At 48.9% G+C, this 15,312-nt stretch overlaps 1 protein-coding gene across 1 annotated transcript; it reads left to right on the top strand.

Annotated features, from left to right (window-relative positions):
• The first annotated feature begins 219 nt into the window (after positions 1-219).
• Positions 220-14,987, top strand: TBX3 (T-box transcription factor 3). The gene is given in 10 exon segments (XM_066610069.1): positions 220-529; positions 532-601; positions 2,691-2,958; positions 4,185-4,331; positions 7,024-7,033; positions 7,867-7,933; positions 9,706-9,808; positions 9,810-9,864; positions 11,429-12,111; positions 14,440-14,987. Coding segments are annotated over 10 exon segments (2,157 nt in total). The 3' UTR covers positions 14,884-14,987.
• The last annotated feature ends 325 nt before the right edge of the window (positions 14,988-15,312 follow it).

Raw genomic sequence — 15,312 nt, forward strand, 5'->3', positions numbered from 1 at the left:
TCCGAGCGGCGATGCCTCCCAGCGGGGACGTGGGGGTCAGGACTCTCTAGGGCGGGCGTGTGCCGCCCCCCACGCGCGGATCTCCCCTGCCCCCTCCCTCTCCTGCTCGGGCTCGGGGGCCCCAGGATGAGCGGCTGAAGGACCCCCCCCGTCGCCCCCCCCACCCAGGACTGCTCCAGGAGGCTCCCTCGACGGCGAGAGCTCGGCTGATCGTCCCCCATGAGAGAGCCCGTGATCCCTGGGACCAGCATGGCTTACCACCCGTTCCTGCCCCACCGGGGCCCCGACTTCGCCATGAGCGCCGTCCTGGGCCACCAGCCCCCCTTCTTCCCCACCTTGGCGCTGCCCCCCAACGGAGCCGCGGCTCTCTCCTTGCCCGGAGCCCTGGCCAAGCCCCTCATGGATCAGCTGGTGGGGGTCACCGATGCGGGCATCCCTTTCTCCTCGCTGGGCCACCAAGGGGGGGCTCACCTGCGGCCCCTGAAGACCCTCGAGCCCGAGGAAGAGGTGGAGGACGACCCCAAAGTCCACTGGAAGCCAAGGACCTTTGGGAGCAGTTCCACAAGAGGGGCACCGAGATGGTGATCACCAAGTCTGGGAGGTAAGGCTCCGGCTGGATCCCCCCCCTTCCCGCCCCCCTGGATCTCTCCTCCCAAGCAGATTTCCAAACCTTTCCCTTCCCTAAGAGCAAATCTGTCTATCCAATCCTACCCACACTTTCCTGGAAGTAAATCTCATTGAGCACAATGGAACTGAGTAGACAGGCGCAGGCTTGGGCAAGCAAGGCTGCAATCTTATTACACACTTACCGTGCAGCCCTCGCCAGGTCTACTCAGAAGTAAGCCCCATTCAATCCAGGGGAAACGTGCTCCCTTGTCAGTGTGGATAGGACTGCAGCCTTGCTTACTCCAGGGGAGAAAAAGTGGCAATCCCGTCAACACTTAGAAGGGAGTAAGTCCCACTGAATGTAATGGAACTTACTTCTGAGTTGAAGGGCATTGAATGGACCTTACTTCCGAGGAGGCGTGCCTCCCTGTGTCCCACTGATTTTTGCAAATATTGAACTCTCAGGCTTGGGGGGGGGGTGTTGCAAAAATGGCCATCTCTGGTTTGTGTGTGAGAAGTCTGTGTGTATATTTTGAAACCACAAATATATATATTGTTTCGACCGCACAAACACTCCTGTATCTGTGGGCACAGTAAAAATGGAATTTGTGCACCTAGACTGAGTGAGGTTGGAAGATTTGGAATAGAACAAACCCCCAACCCACCCACCCCCAAGTTCTTTCATTAATATACCTGTAAGATATACCTGTAACCTTCTGCACACTTATGGGGGTAGTCAGTCCCACTGGAGCATACAAGATTTCCTTCAGGGACATGCTCCTTGACTCAGGCTACATGCTGTTAAACTTTTTTTTTCCCCTTGTGGCTGTGATCTTTCCTGTAATCCACGATGATCAGATCAATTTTGCAAGCTCCCCAGTAAATCTGCGTGGGATCTCCAGTAAATCTGTGTGGGATCTCTCCCCCCCCCCACAGCTGAATCTGAAAGCAGAGTTATTTGGGGGGAAGGAAGTCCCATCTCAACAAATCCAAAAGAGAACACTACTTCCGAGTAAATGTTTACCAGATCCTGGGTCAGAGAGACCCAGGCGCTGACAAGGCCCAGCAGAATGGCAGAATTAAAATCAAAGCGCAAAAAATTCGCCATCGTACACTTGGTAATTAGACAGAGTGTTTTGAAGGAAGGACTTCCATCCTTGGAAGTTTTCTGTACAGTGGAGACCTGACTGATGAGAGAGAAAGAGAGAGACAGAGCGGTGGCGGGAAAGCTTGGTGCTTTTGCCCCACATAGGTTCCTCTCCATGAAAGCATGATCTGATTATCCTAGAATGAAGACCATTTCATTGCATGCATGAGCAAAAACGTGAACATGATGAAAACGTGCACAGAGAAGGCCCCTCAAGTCCTGCGTTGGTGGCCCATGTTGGCCAGCAATCGGACTTTGCAGATAGTGGCCAAAGATTTCCAAGAAGGTTCTCTAGTCTTGGCACAATAACCTACCCCACTCCCTCCCCTGCCCCAGCAACTTTCCCATTTTTAGTGGTTTCCTCTAAGTAAGGATTTTGAGGCCTCCACAACTCCTGAGCTCAAAGTTCACACCTTGAATTCATCCTTATCTCTTGGAACTCAAACAAGAGGGTGAGAAGTTTTGTGCAGTCACCTTCCCACATCGGCGCGCATCGAAAACATGAGTACATCGTACAGTGCCGTAGATCGACATGTTGGTCCCCTAACCTGGGAACAATTTGACGTATTTTTTCATTTGGATGAATGTCATTTATTATTTTGGATTCGTGCAATTAATAATTCTGCTATTATTAGTTATAATGGTATTATTATTAATATCATTAGTTTTCCCTGCACTCCTTGTGGTAGGAATAAAACAACCGCAGAGAAAGATAGGAAAATGAACAATTGATTCCTGCGCAGAAATATTTTGTTCTCTAAAAGGCCATTTGTATATCTGGGTGTATATATGTGAAACTCCTTCTGAAGGTTGAGAGCAAAATATTTAAGTGCAGGGAATGGAATTGGAATTGTTCAATTTATCTATTTATTTACTTATTTTTCTACAGAGAGAGAGCTAAACCCTTCTACTTTTGTGTGTGTCTCTACCTATCTAGGAGGATGTTCCCACCCTTTAAAGTGAGGTGCACAGGGCTGGATAAAAAAGCCAAATATATTTTGTTGATGGACATTGTGGCGGCCGACGATTGTAGATACAAATTCCACAATTCCCGGTGGATGGTGGCCGGGAAGGCAGACCCTGAAATGCCAAAGCGAATGTATATCCATCCTGATAGCCCAGCGACAGGAGAACAGTGGATGTCCAAGGTGGTCACTTTCCACAAACTGAAGCTGACAAATAATATTTCGGACAAACATGGATTTGTGAGTTTTTTGAAATTTTTGTTTCCCTCCCTTTTCACTTTATATATGTAACAATCCGATGAATGTTTGCGCCAGGCCGGACTAGTATTGAGTCAGGGCCTCGATCAGCATTGTCCTTAGATTTTTATAAAATCCAGATTTTAAAGGGGGGAGGGAGGGCATACACGGCTAAGGGAAATGATCTCATATTTTGGCAGTTATGGCGTGATAATGTCAGTGGTTTTCTTTGTGTGTACATGCTGGGGTGGGATGGGGGGGAATGCATTGAGGAGAATTAGAGAGGCAGAGGAAAGACCTTTCCGAGACAGTAAATCGAATTAGTCCACTTCCCTTCTTCTCACTGCGGTTCATGAAATAAGGTTGGCAGGAACAGTAGTGGGTGAAAGAAAGAAAGAAAGAAAGAAAGAAAGAAAGAAAGAAAGAAAGAAAAGAAAGAAAGAAAGAAAGAAAGACTGGACTCAGTCTAAGAAAGACACTGGAAATGGCAGTGATTTAGGCCTTTGGTTCTTGTATGTAGAAACCTATTTCTAGAACATTTCAAAAGCAGAATGTGTGTGTGGGGGGGGGAGTGGGGTGAAAGGGGGAGGGGAAAGTCAACCCAGATCTAAAAAAGAACGCACCCCCCATGTAAAGAAACAGCGTGGACCTCAGGCCCATCTCATTCCCTGACCGACTTCCCATCTGCTGTCAAGTCAGGCCTCTAGTTCTTGGCGTGTGTGTGTGTGGACACGCTGGGCCCACAGCGCGTTCCCGAAAAGTTAAACTGTCCCACAGACAATCTTCCTCCCCCCCAACCCCCCAAGAAGAGCTGCAATGAGATCATTCCTCCTCTGGGTCTTTCTGGGCAAGGAAGATGAAAGGGGAGATGTTTGTTTCATGTGAGTTGTGTTTGCTGATCTCCAGTTCTTCTCAGAGAGGCCTCAGGGTCTTCTGGCCTCAGCCAAGCTGTGGATCAGGAAACCACTCGAGGAGGCTTTCTTCCAATGCTTCCCATTTCCTTAGTATCCTTTGCAAGATTTCCAACCAATGTGTTTGTGTGGTGGTGGTGGTGGGGAAGAATATCTTTAAAATTCAAAAAAAAAAAAATTTCCAAGCCAAGGGTTTGTAGATGTAGAGGTAAAGAGGCTGGTCCTAGACTTGGGGCATCTGGACCCCTCCCCCAAATTCAGCCTGGCGGTGGGTGCCACCCTCTGACCGAGTCTCCCCTGACTTCCTCCCCCTTGCAGACCATCTTGAACTCCATGCACAAGTATCAGCCCCGCTTCCACATTGTCCGGGCCAATGACATTCTGAAGTTGCCTTATAGTACCTTCCGCACCTATGTGTTCCCGGAGACTGAATTTATCGCGGTGACTGCGTACCAGAACGATAAGGTAAAGAGATTCAAGGGGGTGTATTTAAAAGGGGGGACGGCAGCTTGAGCCTCAGATAATGCTTTGCTGTCCTAGTAGCTGCTTAGAAAATTCCCAAGACTGGGGCCTTCTCCCCACACTCCGCTCCCTATTTCCCTCAAGCCCTTTGCAAAATAGAGTGGATAATAATTAAAAAAAAAAGGGGATGGGGAAGATCTGATCCCAGCACTCAATGCAAGTAGTTCGATTTTCTTTTACAATCTGCTTTGTGAACTTTTCCCCCCTGAAATATTCTTCTCAATATAATTAAAAAAAAATTGGAATAAGGTCCGTGAAGGCTGCAGTTTTTCTGAGTGCAAAGTTGTTATTCTTATTAAAAATTGGCACTGAACTCAGCGGAACTGACTTCTGAGTAAACTCAGACAGGCAAAGCTCAGTGCAGGAGTACAGATTAGATTTTTGTAGCTCTGCAGGCCTTTGTGTGTGTGTGTGTGAGAGAGAGAGAGAGAGTGTGTGTGTATGTGTTAAATTAAGCTTATGTCCCTTACATTAACTCACTTATTTAAAAGATATAGTCATCCAAGCCAAAACCAAGGTCTGTTTCCTATTAACCCCCCCCCCCTTCCTTATACTGGAGAGTTTTATTAATAGTTTGGGGGGATTTTTTTAAAGGGGGAAGAATGAAATAAGCTTGTATCAGGGAATGTATCTAGCAGCATTGAGCAGGAAAGACTGAAACCACTGCTCTGGGGTGCGGAGAGGAAGGCAGAGACTCATCTGCCGCCGCCATCATCATCCTCTTCCTCCTCAAGCCTCTGTTTGTAGGAGGCTACAAGGGCCTGGTGTTGGCTACATTTATGGTAATGAATTCAAGGCAAGTGTGCCAGTGCTGTAGATTGAGCTGGAACTCAAAATTCAAGAGCAGTGGTTTGGGAACCTGTGGCGGGGGTTGCAAGGTGGAAACCTCTGTGCGAGAGAGGCGAGATTGGGGGGGGGTTGGGTTAGAGAGACTAGCTTAGAGCCTTTGCTGTGTTCAGGATCGGGCCAGGGGAAAAATGGGCAGGCAACCAACAGCGGCATGGCGGGGAGGAGGAGGAGGAAGAAGAAGAGGAGGCTGCTCTTCTGTTGCCCTGGTTCTCTTTTTCTTCTGGTGGTTGTTTTGGCACGGTCTTCAGGGAATCAAGACCACGTTTGGGCCTATTACAAGAGGAAGGAAGGTTTGCTAGGGGCTAGCCGCTTAACTCTGGGTGAGCATTGGAATTATCCCATGGGGATAAAGACGGGGTTCCTCCGGAGAAAGTGACTTGTGCATGATTGCCCAGACCTCTCCGAAGGAGAAAGCACTTGTCTGATTGCCATGAAATTGCGTCTAAACCGGGCGTTGTAATTGAACCAAAAAGCCCTGGCTTCTCGCATGATCCAGGGTGATCTCTTGCCCAGAGGTCAGCTTCCACATTCCGATGCCCACCTTAACAACCCGGGTTGGATTCATTAAGCCCTTTATTTTTTGAGCAGTTGAAAGGTAATGGAGTGACCCCTGATCCGGAGGTTGCACCCAAGGCAAAACTGACTCCCCCTTTCCCCCCTCTTATCTCTTAACCTTTTGGAGAGCAAACTCGAATCCAAGCCAAAGCACTGGCTGGAGGGGAAACAAGGGGAAAACATGGAAGGATTTTGTCCAAACAAAAAAAAAAAAACCTGACCTTTTTAAAACCCATTTTTGCCCGGCCTACACATTTGGTCCCTATTGCGTATATACGCAATGTTGGGCAGAAATGGCTTAACTCCTTGCTGTCTCCGTAATGGCTAGGAGCCCCCCCTTGAGAAGAGAAAACGGGGGGCTTTTCCAATGCATGTTCACTTGGAAGTAAGTCCAATTTTATGCAGTGGGGCTTACTCCCAGGTAAGTATGCATGGGTTTGCAAGGTAAGCAAGAAGGAGCTTGGGGAAGCAGATCTATTTGGATATATCCCCACTGTAAATGGGGGGGGGGGAGGCCTAAATCAACCAGCAGTTAATGAGTTTTGTGTCCCACAGAGAATTAAGCAGGTGCTTAAACTTCCAGTGCTCTCTAAAGTGCCCAACTTGGAGTGGGAGGTGGGCTCTGCAGTTCCCTTGGAGTCTTCCAAAGGTCGACAGAGAGACAACGGAATGCCCTGTAGTCTGTTTGTGGAGTAATATCCTCTGCTAGCCCCCCCTCTTCTCTCCCCCCCCTTCCAGCCCTCCACACACAGGCACGCACACTGTGGAAGGTAATTACATAAAGTATTTTATGATAGGGAGAGGGTGACCGCCGCTCCACTGTGGTTTAATTGTGGCAGGTAACGAGTTTAAACTGAAGCATAACTTTAATGGATTGGAGGGCAGTGCGTTCCAGTCATTCCTTGGAGGGGTGTGTGGGGGGGGGCTTAGCTAAGCCAGGCTAAGAGTTACTGTAATCAACTGTAGCCCAAACTGCGGAGCAATTAGTTAGTGAAATGGCCACAGGTAACCCCCCCTTATACAGCCCTGCTTAGGGGTTCCTCCCTCCCCAAGGAACCCAGCATTGGTCTTAAGCTTTGATGAAGGCAACCTTCTCATGTGCTAGTGTTCTTATGCAGTGCGGAGCTTGGAAATGAAAAATTTTGGGGGTGGGGGGGAGTGCAGCAAATCCCACTGAAATGAGTAGGACTTCTTGTTGCGGGGGGTCAGCCCCCTTTCTCTCAGCGTGGAGCTGAGCAAAAGTACTTTCCACCTGATTTTGCCATGAATCAGAGGGGTGTGTGTGTGAGTGAATTGAAAGTGTTTATTTACAGAATACGTTTCTACCCCACCTTTCAAAAGGCAACTTCTTTTTTTTTTTCTCACAAGGTGGCTCATTTTATTAATTATATGTACCATAAACTATAAATTATTATCATTAATATAAGACACCCACAGTGGTTTTTGCCCGACAACAAAAAAATTCGTGACAATGTATTGATATTAATGTCTTAAAACGATACTGCTTGTGTAGAAAAAAAAAATGAATGGAAATATTCTTTCTTGTCCCAAAGGGGCTCACAAGCCTTAAAATAATTATTATTATTATAGAAAAGGCACAAAGGAGACACCAGCAAACAGCCCCTGGGGCAGCATTCTGCTGGGATGAAGAAAGCCAGTCGGTTTCCCCATCTTAATTAAATGAGAGCCGCCATTTAATCAGTGCCTCTCTTAGCCCAATTAGCAGGAGTCCTGCAAAATATAATCAATTTTATATGTGATCTCTGTATCCCATCCAGGTAGTAGTAGTATACTACTAGTATACTACAGGTAGTATGTTGGTTGGTATACTACTAGTATACTACAGGTAGTATGTTGGTTGGTATACTACTAGTATACTACAGGTAGTATGTTGGTTGAAGAATCTGTTTCAAGGGGAGCTGGGGGGGCAGCCTCCCCTCTTTCTACTCCCCACATTTGAAGCATGGCAATTGACATTTGGGGGGGGGAAAAAAAAGTGAGGGTAACATTAACGGCCCCCTCTCACTCCTCCACATTCTTTATTTGCCTTTCTTGTTTTGAACAGATAACCCAGTTAAAATCGACAACAACCCTTTTGCCAAAGGTTTCCGTGACACAGGGAACGGAAGGAGGGAGAAGAGGTAAGTTTGTGTAGAGCTGTCTATTTTCATGTTTGGTCTGGTTTTGACAGGCTTGAGGCTAGAGGTCAACCTAAGTACCTCTCTTCCTTCCAGGGTGTTTATTTTTTTCCTGCTCTCTCACCCCCCCCCCCCCCCCAATAGCTTCTCTTGTGCTCTAGGGTAGGATCCAAAATAAGTTCCAAAATAAGTGAGAATTGTTTGGGATTTGTGCTTTCCAATGGTGCCTGGGAATACCCAAAGGAGAAGTTCAGTGGCATGGAAGGCAAAGGAAGGAGCTTGGATTTGGCACTGTGTTGGTAAGGGATGGGGTGAAAAAATGTGGTGAAAGCAGAAAAGGGGGTGGGGAATATCTGGCAGGAGCCATTGAGATCTACCCACCTGGAAGCTTTTCTATTAACCCGGATCCTATATGTATTTAAATGTGAAGGCAAAACTTAGAAATCAAGATGGCCCAGGAGTGTCAGTGACTGGGGGAGAACTGGTTTGAAAAAACAGTTGTGCAAGCATTTAGCAACCCATCTTTCACGTGAAAATATTTGTGCGTTTTGCAAGGAGATGGCTTCGGGTTCAAAAGAAAGCAGGAGGGGTGTTAGAGTCAACCACTATTCAACACTTAAAAGGAAAAGAAAGTCTCATTTCAATTGGAGAGCTGCATGGGCTTAATTTGCCCTTTTGGAAGCAAGAGCTTCACTTTTGCTGGATCATGCCAGATATTTCATGTCCTTTCTTAATCAATTTAATTATTTTTGTGGGCGGGAGGAGGGTGCGATACAAAGACGGAGAGTAAACCAGTTCAGGGAAGTAGGAGAATAAGACAAAGCTTTAATAAACGAGATAGATTTTTTTCTTTAATTATCTATAAACAGACAGTTTAAAAACAACTTCCCCCCCCCCCAAAGTTAATTGATTGTGATCAAAATGTGTAGAAAAGCAATTTATTTTCTAGTATCCAGAAGAGGCACAACATCTTCATTTTTAAAATAGCTGGGAAGATTTTCATTGTTAAAATAGATAATCTCCTGAAAACTGTATACATGCATATGTTTAGTCGGTCCACTATTCTCGAGGCCTGCAGACTGGGAAGATGGGGGGGTGGCCCGCTATAATGAAAACATGGGCACTCCCCCAGGTCTTTGGAGTGTTCCAAATTCTCCTCTGTGATGAGAAAGATTTGCGCATGGAGCGGCGACCACAACCCTTTCCCAGTTTGAAGTCCTTAGCTTGAAGTTGCTTCCTAAACCCATTACTGGGAGTCCATTCCAATTTCTTTGAATGGAAATTTCTCTTCCAGCTAAGAGGATCCCAGTGCCAAACAGTAAATTTGGAGCCCTTACTCGCTTGCAGAAATAAACTGAACCCGGGCCACAAGCCGTTTGATCTCCAGCAGTTTGATTGACCTTTATGGGTCTGAAGTAAACAGGTCGTGGACTCCAGCCCAGGGCTGAGCTCTTCAAACACCCTGACTTGGACGTCAGCTCTGCCGTGATCCATGTCAACATGGGGGACAAACAGTCTCTTTAGCCCCTGAATCCTCTTAAATGTGTGCCCAGCACTGCAGTTTGTGGCATGTTTACTCAAAAGTAAGGCCCGCTTAAAGAGTTGGCTTAGGAATGGAGCCTTAAATCGGAGGGACTCCACTTTCTGTGGGGCTTGAAGGTAGCCCTCCATGGGCATCTGAGATTGGTTTAAAGGTGGTTTGTAGTCAAAGATGGAATATGAGTGAAAGAGAGAGATTCCCCCCCAGTTAGTTTTAATTCATGATTTTTCTCCAGAAAACAGCTGACCCTCCAGTCCATGAGAGTTTATGACGAGAGGCAGAAAAAAGAAAATGGAACTTCTGATGAATCTTCTAGTGAACAAACCGCTTTTAAATGTTTTTGCCCAGTCAACTTCTCCTGCTGTGTCGGCTGTGGGGACCTCAAATCTGAAAGGTGAGGGGGGCTGTTCTCTTCACCATGGCATGGGTCTTCCCACCCCCAACCTCTGTGTTTTAAACTTTTGGGTTAAAGAAGCTTGGGGGGGGGGGCCCAGCCTGGAGGAAGAGGTGGAGAGAAGACACCAAGTTTGAGAAATAGATCTTCTTATAGAGGCTCCAAACATTGAAACTCTCACTTTTCTTTTTCCATCCTGCATCTATAATTTTTTTCTGTGGTTTGAAAGGCTTCTGCCAGCACTGACTAAGGCAGGGGAGCAAAGACAGACCATAGAGCAAAAGTTCAAACCTGCAAGCAGGCCATTAATATTCATATTGGAATTTCTTATTAAGGAACTGCTTTCGTTCATTTCTCTCTCCAAATCCGACCTGACCGCAAAGGAGGGGATAGATCTGCCCGACAAAATCCGAATGAATGAATATAAATGTCTTGGGCCCTCCGTATTTGGATGGCGATGAAACCCCACCGGTTTGAGACTCGATCCCAAAGCACGCTGACTTGGGAGTAAGTCCCACTGAAACCAGTGGGATTGAATTCAGAGAAAATTCAAAATTGACTCCAGGATTGGCAAAAGGATGCAAGATGGCAATTTTAGACTTAACATGTTGGCAGAAGGAAGTCACTTTCTATTTTGTGTTATTCATTCCATAGTCTTTTTCAAAGTTGTGTTAGAGTTTTCTCTCTCTCTCTCTCTCTCTCTCTCTCTCTGTGTGTGTGTGTGTGTGTGTGTGTGAGAGAGAGAGAGAGAGAGAGAGAGAGAGAGACTGTCGGTTTGAAGCAGAAAATAAATGATAGGGGGATTTAAAGAACATGTAGCATGTACTCTGCCCAAAGCTAGAAAGAAGCCAGACCCTAATCAGACTTTTCTTGGGCAAACTGTTCCAAGTCTAGTGGATAAAACTTGGAACAGAAAATAAAAATCTGGAAAATTAATGTTCTCCAGCCCCATCCTCTCTGCCCCTCCCCCTCACTTCAATCGGGATCTTACTACCAAATCCCAAATCAAGAAGGAAAAAAAGACCAGAAAGAAATAGGTTTGTTTTGCATATCAAGTCCACATTTTCACAAAGCTAGCGGTGAGAGAATTTGATCACTTGAAGTACAGAGTATTGGGGAGGTAAAATATGCTCTGCTAGGAAAATCAGATGCCTGCACTAGCGGGGGAGGGATGCTAAACTACCTCGTAGGGTTGTTGTGAAAGATTTAAAAAAGGGGGAAGCAGTGTACACCTGACCTTGGGAGAACAGGTGGAATAGTAATATGAAAGAATAAATAAGTATTCGAGGCCGGACAGAGGGGGGGCGTAGTGTGTTTGCAGGGGGTGATTTTGGAAGGAGCCCATTTCTTATCATGTTGCCCCTCCAAGATCAGTTAAATACTCTTCAAAGTAGTTGGGGGGGAGGGAGTGTTTAAATAGCAGATTAGCAGGAGACAAGAGGAAGGTGTAATGGGAAGCTGGTTTGGCTGAACCAAACACACACACACACACACACACACACGCGCGCGCGCACACACCCCCCCCTTGAGCTTCCTTCTCAGTTTGGCTCTCCCTTTCTTCCAGAGTTGTGTCCCAGCGATGGAGAAAGCGATTCAGAAAGTAAAGAGGACCCCTTGGAAGCCAACGACTCCGGGAAGATCTCCACCACCACTGCAGCCATCACCACCACCATCAGCTCCTCCTCGGGAGGAGGAGACCCACGGGAGAAGAACAGTCCCTCCAAGTCTCTGCTCTGCCCTCCGGACTCCTTGGGCAGCAGGGAGGGCACCTCCAAAGTTCCCCCAGACTCCAGGCACAGCCCTGCCACCATTTCCTCCAGCACTCGAGGCTTGGGAGGGGAAGAGGTCAAAAGCCTCCCCCGGGAGGACTGTCGGGGCCTGAGCAAGGAGCCCTTTGCGCCCCTGACAGTTCAGACGGACAACAGTGCTGCCGGCCACCACCTCGCCCAAGGACACTTGCACAACCTGGCGTTCCCCCCAGGCTTGGCCGGCCAGCAGTTCTTCAACCCCTTGGGCAACGGGCACCCCTTGCTCCTTCACCCCAGCCAGTTCACCATGGGGGGTGCTTTCTCCAGCATGGCCGGGATGGGCCCTCTGCTGGCCACCGTCTCTGGCGCTTCGGCAGGAGTTACTGGGCTGGACAACACGGTGATGGCCACGGCAGCGGCTCAGGGACTATCTGGGGCTTCAGCGGCGGCAGCGGCAGCCCTGCCCTTCCACCTCCAGCAGCACATCCTGGCCTCACAGGTAATGCTTCCCTTATCCCTTCGCTTTCCCCTACCCCTTCCCTTTCCACAGTGTAGTAGCCAAAGGAATCTTTCAGAGCCTGTGAATGCTTTAGCCTTGTCCTGGTTTGGTCTTAGGATTGGGGGGGACAGGACACTTCCCCAGTGAAGGAGCTAGTGAGAGTCCCAAAGAGGTCCCTATTGTCCAGATCAGGGGTGCTCACACTTTTTTGAAACCCAGCAAGGCCCGGAGATCTACCAGAGTTTTTTTTTTTACAATGTTCGCGCCATCATAACATATAACATTTATGTGTGCAATGTATGTTGGTGTACCTTGAGCCCCGCTGAGTATAACAGGACTTACTCCTGAGTAGACATGCCTAGGATTAGGCTGTGAGGCTGCAATTCTAGCCACACTTACCTGGGAGTAAGCCCCATTGAGTACAATGGGCCTTACTCCCGGCGTTTCCTCCCAGAGGCACCTGAAGGGGGGGGGTCTGGCACTCCGCGATCTACTCATTTTGCCTCGCGATCTACCGGTAGATCGCAATCCACCTATTGAGCACCCCTGGTCCAGATCCTCCTATTTCCACTGTAAGGTAGACACAGGGCTGAAAAGCAGGGTGCTGGGGGAAAGGGGCTTCCTTTTGTCCTCCATGCCTTCTTTTTCTTTCCACAGAGCAGCTTGCAGGGATGGGCGGTTTCATTCAGGTTTCCCCTTCCTTTGGGCCCAAATGGGCTCCTTCTGCTCTTTCTGTGCACGCCCATCGCTAGGCAAATCTCCGCGTGGGTTTACAAATTGTGTGGGAATTCCCACCTGTTTGCGGGATGAGATGGTCATGATCTGAACTCGGGACTTGGACAATGCAGGGAGCCCCTTGCCGTGTCTTTCTCCCCCTATCCCTTCCCTCCCTGTTTCATTTCTGGCTTATCAATAAGGCTGTGCGGCTATTGAAATGGACTTCAATCGAGTCTAAAATTCAACCACAGAATTGGGGTCTGGGTATAAGGAGGCAGAGAGTGGAGGCCTATAGGCATTCAAATCTTTTCTGGAGGGTGATCAGTGACAATGCAAGCATGTTTGCTCAGAAGCAAGTTCAACTTTCTGCAGTGGGCTTTCTTCCAGTTAAGCTGCCAGAGGCTGCAATCCTCTCTCTACTACACCCTTCCCAGGAGTCAATCCCATAGAAAGCCCGTGGTGGAACTTAACCTCTAAGCTTGAGCTGCCCGAGACTTGCATAGGAGAAGCTGGTCTTCCTAGGCTTTACAAGCTGGAGTCTGGCTACTCCAGGCCAGCCAGTATTTCATTTTGTTTTCCAAACGTGTGCGCACGAGTGAAAGGAAAGGAGCGTCTCTCCCTCCTTCTCCCCCCCTCCCTCTAGAGGTGTTGACTTCCGTGGTTGGAATGGCAGCCGAGGGAGCTCAGCACCTCCAGAGATGAATGATTGAATGGGGGGGTGTGTGTGGTGGTGTCTAAATCTAAAAGTAGCCTTCAGTAGCCTTTGCTTGGCTCCGGGCCTCCGCTTCCAGCTGCCAGGGAAAGAACTGGAGGTTGACTGAGAAATGGATCTCCTGCCAAGGAAAGAACTGGGGGTTGGCTGAGAAATGGATCTCCACGGGCGCAGAGCTGCTGGTTCTGCCATCCGCACTGGGATGGGGGGGGTAGACTTTTCCCATCCCTAGGGCTGCAGCTCTGAACACACTGACTTCAGGGCCCAATCCTATCCAACTTTCCAGCACTGATGCAGCCACAATGCAGCTCTGAGCTATGGGGAACAAACATTCCCAGACCGAGAGATGGCCTCTGTGCCTGTCCTTCCACTATAGGATACAGCACACACCCCATGGCTGCATTCACACTGGGAAGTTGGGTAGGATTGGCTGCAATCCTAGCCCCACTTAGAGAGCAAAGTGGGGTCTCTTGACTCGAGTCTCTTGATTCGAGTCTCTTGACTCGAATGAGTCTTACTCCTGAGTAGAAATGCATGGGATTGGGCTCTAGGGGAGAAAGCCCCCTGGCACCAAATGGGTCTTGAGTACTAAAGCAGTAGAAGAGCATGGGTTTGGGAAGCAGTGGAGTGGGGGAGAGGGGGGAGAATCATGATTGTGATTCACAGGACAGTACAGAACGCTTTCTGTGGGCACGTCCTTGCCCCTAAGGGCCTACAGTCACAAGGGGAAGATCAGAAGGAAGGGGACCAGAGATGGGGGGGATAAACAAAGGAAGGATGTGTGGTGGTTGCATTTCTTAGTTGGAGGGTGAGAGAGGATGAAGGCTGGGTGCCAGATCCCAGGGATTCTTGCCCCCATCTCCCTGCCTGCTGCTGATGGATCACTGCTTTTCTTCCAGGGCTTGGCCATGTCTCCCTTTGGAAGCCTCTTCCCCTACCCTTACACCTACATGGCGGCTGCAGCCGCGGCCTCGACGGCGGCCAGCAGCTCAGTGCACCGACACCCCTTCCTCAGCGCTGCAGTACGCCCCCGGCTGCGCTACAGCCCCTACTCCATCCCGGTCCCCTTGCCAGACGGCAGCGGCCTCCTCACGGCCTTGCCCTCCATGGTCAGCAGTGGAGAGATCAAAGGTGGCACCTTGGCCTCCAGCCCGGCCTCAGGGGCTTTGGACTCCGGCTCAGAACTGAACAGCCGCTCCTCCACGCTCTCCTCTGGCGGCTCGGTCTCCCTGTCACCCAAACTCTGCTCGGACAAGGAGGCCACCAGCGAACTGCAGAACATCCAACGTCTGGTGAGCGGCCTGGAGTCGAAACAGGACAGAGCTCGGAGTGGCTCACCTTAGCTGGCTTTTCCCTCACCCCCCTATATTCCCTTTTAGGGTGGGGACCCTGGTTGGATCAGGACTCTCACAGCACCTTCTCGCCCATCTCTGAGTGAAGCTCACCAGCCAAGGTTGGGGTTGAAGGGGGTCAAGAGAGAAGAAAAGGAGAGGAAGGGACAAGAACCAGACCAGAGGCTGTTGGAAGCTGCTATCAGACTGTGGGGTCTACTGGAGAGGGAGAGGTGGGTTGGGATTGGGGTCCTCTGGGGGCATCCTCTGGGGGTACACAACGGAAGGGAGAACAATGAGAAAAAAAGTGATCTTTCTTTGGAGAAATGGCTTTGCATATCAGTTCATTTGGAAAGGCAAGCTAAAGGGGGGGGAGAGGAAACCTCAGCCCCCTCCCAATCTTTTCTTCATTGGGAGTGTGGCCCCTTTTCTGCTCCAGTG

The sequence above is a fragment of the Tiliqua scincoides genome, chromosome 14 (assembly GCF_035046505.1).
Source record: "Tiliqua scincoides isolate rTilSci1 chromosome 14, rTilSci1.hap2, whole genome shotgun sequence".
Taxonomy (NCBI): Eukaryota; Metazoa; Chordata; class Lepidosauria; order Squamata; family Scincidae; genus Tiliqua; species Tiliqua scincoides.